This window comes from Penaeus vannamei, chromosome 4 (assembly GCF_042767895.1).
Source record: "Penaeus vannamei isolate JL-2024 chromosome 4, ASM4276789v1, whole genome shotgun sequence".
NCBI classification, from domain to species: Eukaryota; Metazoa; Arthropoda; class Malacostraca; order Decapoda; family Penaeidae; genus Penaeus; species Penaeus vannamei.
Window position 1 is genome coordinate 4,940,469 of NC_091552.1, and position 7,500 is coordinate 4,947,968.

Sequence of the window (7,500 nt, forward strand, 5' to 3'; positions counted from 1 at the left end):
CCAAGTACCAGCATAAGAGGTTCAGATAACCGAATAGAAGGGAATACACTAATCGATATAACACTCAATGTGGAATATCGATTAGTTCACACATATGGTTCATATGCATACAGTACATACTTACTGGGAGAAGGTATGGACCCAAATACACACACACACACACACACACACACACACACACACACACACACACACACACACACACACACACACACACACACACACACACACACACACACACATGCTTGCATACATGTTTATGTGTACTTGTACTAGCAAATATAAACACACGTAAATATATAAGCTTCATACAGTAATGTAAGCATGAACATGACCATATGTCGAAGAACTTATATTCTAAAGAAAATGGGTTTGACATACATGTGTAAATCCTGTTATATATATATTAAAAAAAAAACATGTTAATGCTTACCACTTACAGCTTCGTCATTAAATGTTTCAAACTCAGTATAATATTTATACTGAGGCTTTATCAGTGTTGTCAAGACTAGGAAGTTGGTCAAATAGCATCGGAAAGAAGGGAATGCAGACACGTAGAAGCCAAATAAGAGCTCAGTATATCACAGCTAAGTACAGTATATTATTACTACGTCAATATATATCTATAAAAACTATTCTTTAGAGATTATTTTTTTCCATTTTCAGATCGATAAAATCTCCTTCTTTGTACATCCCGCCTGTTTTGCCAGCAATGCATTCCCAAAAAAAATAATTTCAACAAAGAAGAAAACTTTTATAAGATATAACGTAATTTTTTTATTGCATGAGAATGTTTCCTTAACCTTAGAATATTAAACTTCTTTCTCTTTGTCTCTATTGCAGAAAGAAAATTCACCCTTTCCCACAAACAAACCTTGTTTTGGGCAAGTTGCAAAAACATTCAAATTAAAGCTCAACGTTAAAAAAAATCCAAACCATCGGCTCGTGAAGTCAAGATAAAAGATAAATACAATGTAGCATTCTAGTATTCGAAAGATAAACTGTATATCTATAAATACTTTGTTAACATATATATTTTTTCTCTTAAATCGGAAGGCCATCGTGTGAGTAGCATTTGGGAGAGTTTCTAAACCTATTAAGGTAGTAGAAAGCAAACACAATGCACAAACTAGATTTACTGAAACTATTTATTTCAATAAAATTTGTTTGTGCATTGTGGGTTTTTCTACCATAGTATCAACACGGTCGAGTGTTTTCAACCTATTAAGGCTTATTTCTGCGAGTGTGGGGGAGAAAAAAATGACCAATCTTAGAAGAAAAAAAAAACACACGAAATCTTACATGCTAAACAGAGACTGTGTATGCACAAAGGTGGCTAAGGGTCTGACGGTGGTTGGGGTGGTCGTCTCTAGCTACGACCGGGACGACCATGTTCCTTGGACGACCTTCAAACCATACAAGAGAGACACCGTGGTCTTGAACCCTGAAGTTTCGACATGGTGTTGCAAGGCCTCGCGTGTGTTTACGTAGTGAATTTTGCATGAATTTCATCCAAACAATCTTGATTTTTTTTTTTAACATATACACAATAATGCCATTTTGATTTTTTAAAAAGTATTACAAGTGAATCCGCTGGTTTTGTTGTAGTTCTAATCATATCAACAGAAAGAATCCAGGTTTTCTTTTAAAAAGGTGTTACAAGAGATGACGACTCCGTTCCTTTCACACGAATAAAGAAAAACAGAATGAACATAGTCACTGATGAAACTACAGTTTCTTCCTTCTTTCCCTAACCGGCCGCTGACTCTCGCTCTCGTAAGCTATGTCTCGGGGTTACCGCTTGAGAGTCGTCAGCAGGGAGAAGAGGCGCGAGTTCTTCCTCGGGGAGGTCTTGCCGCTGCAGGAGGAGTCGGAGTCGCTGCCGTTGGTCTGGGCGTGGACCTGGGACCGTGAGGCTCCGGCGGCCATCTCCAGCTTGGACAGCTTCTTCCTCATCTGCTCGTCCAGGAGCTGCTGCATGTCCACCTGCGGGAACAGTTGGGCGTTAGAGGGCGGGGCGGGGCGAACATAGTACAGATTAAATGGATATTGTTGTTGTCATTGCCATTATCATGAGCACTAAAAAAACAAAAACACACACACTGATAATAATCACAGTAATGTAAATAATGATAACACGAATAGTAACAGTGCTTATCACTCTTATCACCAGTACTATCATTATCATTACCAATACTACCATTACTACTGTTATCATAGCAACTACCACCTCTACAGAAGGCCAAACACCGACCTGCCACTGCTCCAGCTGCTGCGAGAGCTCGACCTTCTGCTGGATGGCCTCCATGAGCTGCGAGTTGATCTGCATGACGTCGATGCGGGTCCTTGCCAGCTCGATCTCGCAAGCGTTCTTCCGGGCCACGGCGTTGTCTCGCATGTCCCACGCCTGGAGGAGGAGGGGGGCGTGGTTAGGGAGCTGTGTGATTTTTTGTTTTTTTCTGGTTCATTCAGTTTCGCCGTTGCATTCACACTTTTTTTTTTTTTTTTTTGTATAAACAGATTTCTCTCTTTTTACCTGTCTCTCTCTCTCTCTTTCTTTCTCTCTCTCTTTCTCTGTGACTCATTCAGTTTCGCCGTTTCATCCACAATTTCTATTGTATAAACAGATATCTTTCTTTTTACCCGTCTCTCTCTCTCTCTCCCTCTCCCTCTCCCTCTCCCTCTCCCTCTCCCTCTCCCTCTCCCTCTCCCTCTCCCTCTCCCTCTCCCTCTCCCTCTCACCTTCTTGACCAGTTCGTCCTTGGCAAGGTGCGTGTTCTCAAGGTCATGCTTGAGGTTGTCTCTCTCCTCTGTGACGGCTTTGAGCTGCGCCTCCCCGAGTGTCACTTGATGACTGAACTCATCGGCCTCGTCGCTCTGGAAATCAGATTGAAGTGTTAGGAGAAAACAATAATGGAAAAATACTGCGATGCAATGATTTTATGAATGAACTATAAAACTCCTGTACACAGTGTTTGGGCAGAGTTTACTTATGCAAGGTCATTAAACACAAGTTAGAAATTACTGACATATATATACTAGAAGATATGCCTGCGTCGATCTCTCACTCTTGGCAAATATATACTTCTTTGTGTTATCTTTCAAACACTAGACTGTTTTTTTGTATTTATCTTCCATCTTCCAATACATGAATCGACGTATCATTCTTTTAAACATAAAGCTTAAATGCTTTTCAAAGCTTTTTAACAAGACGGACAACAAAACCACACCCTTCTACACCCCGAAGAGGTAAAAAAAAAAAACTCACCTTGGCCTTGAGTTTATCTTTGGTCTCGTTCAGCTCGATGTTCAGCTTGTCGACAGCTTCGAGGGCGCGGTGGACCTCCTGTTCCAGTTGAACACGGTCCTCTCCCCCGCGTCCGCAAGCACCGCACTGCCCCTGGGCCTCTCGACGAAGGAGGTCCCGCACCAGGCCGCGTAACTCCTTCGCCACAGCTCCTAGGACGCCGGTCTGAAGAAGGGGGATGAATTTAGAGGCGGGGACGTCGAGTGGGCGTAACAGAAAGGAGATTCATGGGAAGAGAAGGACTAAAGGACCCAGATGTTGTGAATTACTGACTGCTATATCGAAGTTTGAGATTTGTAAATAATGAAACCTTAATTCATGAACAATGACATATCCAAAACTTTAAATGTGTTTTACAAGACGTGAATTGAAGAAAGAAAAAAAAACGGAAGGCGGTAAAAAAGACATAAAACCATATGGTAAAGCACCAAAAATCCCTCAACAAAAAATCAAAAGAGTAGAAAAGAAAACACCGACAACTAAACGAACAAAAAAAACTACAAAATACAAAATCAAGACAAGCCAAATAACAACGACATCGCGGAAGTCATCAGTCACCTTCAACTTATCCGGCGAGAGCTCATCCGAGGAGTTGGTCGAGAGGGACGTCAGGGAGTTCCTTCTGCGGTGCCTCAGCTGGTCCGTCAGAACCCGCAGCTGACCGATCACTTCCACCACCTCCTGACGCAGCTGGAGTGACGGGACAGGTTAGTAATGTCCGTGTGTGTGTATGTATACGTGTGTAGCTGAATCTTAAGTCTAAATAGTTCATGACTTAAAAGTAAATTCATCTATTTGGACGAACGTATGCATGCCAAGGCTCAGAGTTAATTTATGTATGTCTAATATATCTATAATTCATGCAGATGGTGGCAAACCCAGAAATATTAATAATTCAAATGTATATTTTTAAAATATGATTTTATTTGGCAAATATATAAAAACGTCAGAGTGAAATCATAACTTCCGAAGGAATAACCATCACAAATAGAATAGAAAATCAAATTATATTCCTCTGAATCAATCAATTTATTAAAAACGTAAGGAAACAATCTGCATAATTCTGGAGTTGCCAAAAAAAAAAGAAGTGAGAAAAGGGTTCACTAAACCCCCTAACAGAACACTACTGTTTGTCGGACTGGTGCAGGGATGTTGTCACTTACAGAAGGTGTGTCCTTGAAAAGAAAGAAAACGAGAAACAAAAATTAGAAATCGCATCACAGAAAACGGGAAATATGATTTTACACCACACACTGATGGAAGATGTCGTGGCAAGCTTCTAAAAGTTATTCACTGAGAAAAAAGGGTTTTGCCAAAGCAGTTTCTTGGTGGGAACTAGATACTACCAAGTGCGTTCTTGCTATTGCTAGTACTGATCCGACAAGATTTATATGAATGACAACTAGTATCTTCATGCATCTAAGAGGCATTTTGCAAATCGAAAGCAGTTTGACTTTATATCACTTTAATTTAAGTGCGTCTCTGTCTGACTCTATACTTCATTTTTTGAAAACGTATTGCTTGACTAAAGGTTCGTGCATGAAAAATATAGAGTGTATGAGTATGTATGTATATATAAATATATATATATATATATATATATATATATATATATATATATATATATATATATATATATATATATATACATTTATACATTTATATATATACATTTATATATATATATATATGTATATATATATATATATGTATATATATATATATATATCCATTTATATATATATATATACATTTATATATATATACATTTATATATATATACATTTATATATATATACATTTATATATATACATTTATATATATATATATATATATATATATATATATATATATATATATATATATACATTTATATATATATACATTTATATATATATACATTTATATATATACATTTATATATATATATATACATTTATATATATATATATATATATATATATATATATATATATATATATATATATATATATACATTTATATATATATACCTTTATATATATATATACATTTATATATATGTATAAATATGTATATATATGTATATATATGTATATATATATATGTATATATATGTATATATATACATATATATATATTATATAAAACACAAAGACGCTTATGCATGAATATCTAAGAGACATAAAAAATGCATAGCATGACTATAATATATACACAATAAAACTATTTTCTTCATCATGCTTTTCATGCTACATGACGCTCTTCATTGCATCAAAAGCAAGGGAAATAAATGCAGTCAAATGCAAAGTCCGTCCATCTTCAGAACTTATAATAAAGTGACGGTATATAACATATATGGGAACAGGTATGTACATGTACATATGTGTATGAGGTGTATGAGGTATGTATACATACATACATACATACATATATATATATATATATATATATATATATATATATATATATATATATATATATATATATATATATATATATATATATATATATATATATATATATATATATATATATATATATATATATAATGAATATGCATACACACACACACATCCACGCACATCTACATATCCACACACAGAGAAGCGAACAGAGACAGCCCGACGCCCCAAACGCGAGGGCGAGAGCACGACAGGGCGGAGCCACAGGGTACTCACGGTCTTGAGAGTCTCGGCGTCCGAAGTCGGGTAAATGATGGGGTCGTCGCACTCGAACTCGTCCATGTCCAGCAGGTCCTCTTGCATGCTGGGGTGCGAGTGGGGTCGGGACGCTGTGGGGGGCGGGAGGGGGAGAGAAGGGGGGAGAGGAGGTTAGTTGAGGGGGACTTCGGCGGTAATGATGGTGATGATGAAGGTGGTAAGGGTGGTTTTATTGTTGTTTATTCTATCGTATAATGGTTTAGAGAAAGTGATCATAATCATCATGTTGTTGATTAATACTCAAGCTGTAAAGTCGAATTGATAAGCTATAAAAATACGTCAATGGGATTTCATTTTTTTATATAAGAGAAAAAGAACGAGAGACAGTAATAGTGAGAGTGAGAATGAGAGAGAGAGAGAGAGAGAGAGAGAGAGAGAGAGAGAGAGAGAGAGAGAGAGAGAGAGAGAGGAGAGAGAGAGAGAGAGAGAGAGAGAGAGAGAGAGAGAGAGAGAGAGAGAGAGAGAGAGAGAGAGAGAGAGAGAGAGAGAGACATGAGAACGGAAAAAAACAGATAGACAGGGACGAGAAATAGAACACAGAAGACAGACAGACAGACAGACAGACAGACAGACAGAGCGAGAAAGAGGTCCCCCAACGGAACCTCCCCCGTGGCAGGGCGAGACTAACCCTCGTGGTCCGACATGTCCATCTCGTTGAGGAGCGACGTCTGCCCCATGGAAGGCGAGGAGGAATTTCGACTCACGGCCTCCAGACGACCCGTCAAGGACTCGTTCGTGTGGCGGAGGTCCTCGAGTTCTCGGTGGCTGTTTCGGAGCTGCGGGAGAGGGAGGGGAATGAGGGTGGTGCAGAAGAAGAGGGCGTTGGTGGAAGTATGGGAAGTGTATGTAGGAACTGCCTTTAATTGCGTTAGGTTTATTTTGATATAGAAGGTGCTTATGGTATGGGGAGCATGTCGGAAACGCAAGGGGTTCGAGATGAATGTATGAGCATTGGGGCTTATGTGTGGCTGCATGAAGTGGGGACATCGAAACTGGCTACCTGTGCAGCATCACTATCATTTATCATAAACATTGGTCTTATAAACATTACAGATATCCTATGCCCGGAAAACACACACGCACTCACACAGTAAATTTTGTCACCCAAGTAAAAAAAATTATCCATTTTCCTTATCTCACATGATAATTATTTCCAAGCTGTCACCATGAACACTGGATGTCCTCCCATGCGCTCTCTCTCTCTCTCTCTCTCTCTCTCTCACACACACACACACACACACACACACACACACACACACACACACACACACACACACACACACACACACACACACACACACCACATCCCAGCGCCAGCTCACCATGATCTCCTGCTCCCTGTACTGTTTCTCGAGCATCTGGATCCTGTCGGCGGACTCGTCGAGGTTGACGCTGAGTCCTTCGCGGTCGCTCAAGAGGCTGTCGATCCTTCGCTCAAGTTCGATCTTCTTGTCGGTCAAGATGTCGATCTGTGGAGGAGGAGGAGGAAG

General features: G+C 39.0%; 1 protein-coding gene across 4 annotated transcripts in view; it reads right to left on the minus strand.

The window, feature by feature from the left end:
• Nucleotides 1-7,500, minus strand: part of LOC113800682 (bicaudal D-related protein homolog) — a 205,272-nt gene that overhangs the window by 1,821 nt on the left and 195,951 nt on the right. For 2 of the 4 annotated variants that reach the window (XM_070120584.1, XM_070120581.1), the window contains 9 exons: nt 7,333-7,479; nt 6,639-6,786; nt 5,969-6,081; nt 4,471-4,482; nt 3,866-3,997; nt 3,269-3,472; nt 2,743-2,877; nt 2,255-2,407; nt 1-1,986 (listed from right to left, as the gene is read on the minus strand). The exon at nt 1-1,986 is cut by the window's left edge and continues 1,821 nt beyond it. In XM_070120584.1, the coding sequence (XP_069976685.1) occupies nt 1,795-1,986; nt 2,255-2,407; nt 2,743-2,877; nt 3,269-3,472; nt 3,866-3,997; nt 4,471-4,482; nt 5,969-6,081; nt 6,639-6,786; nt 7,333-7,479 (1,236 nt within the window). In that variant the 3' untranslated portion in view covers nt 1-1,794. The remainder of the gene's footprint in view (nt 1,987-2,254; nt 2,408-2,742; nt 2,878-3,268; nt 3,473-3,865; nt 3,998-4,470; nt 4,483-5,968; nt 6,082-6,638; nt 6,787-7,332; nt 7,480-7,500) is intronic. The other 2 variants (XM_070120585.1, XM_070120582.1) reach the window with 1 other exon arrangement.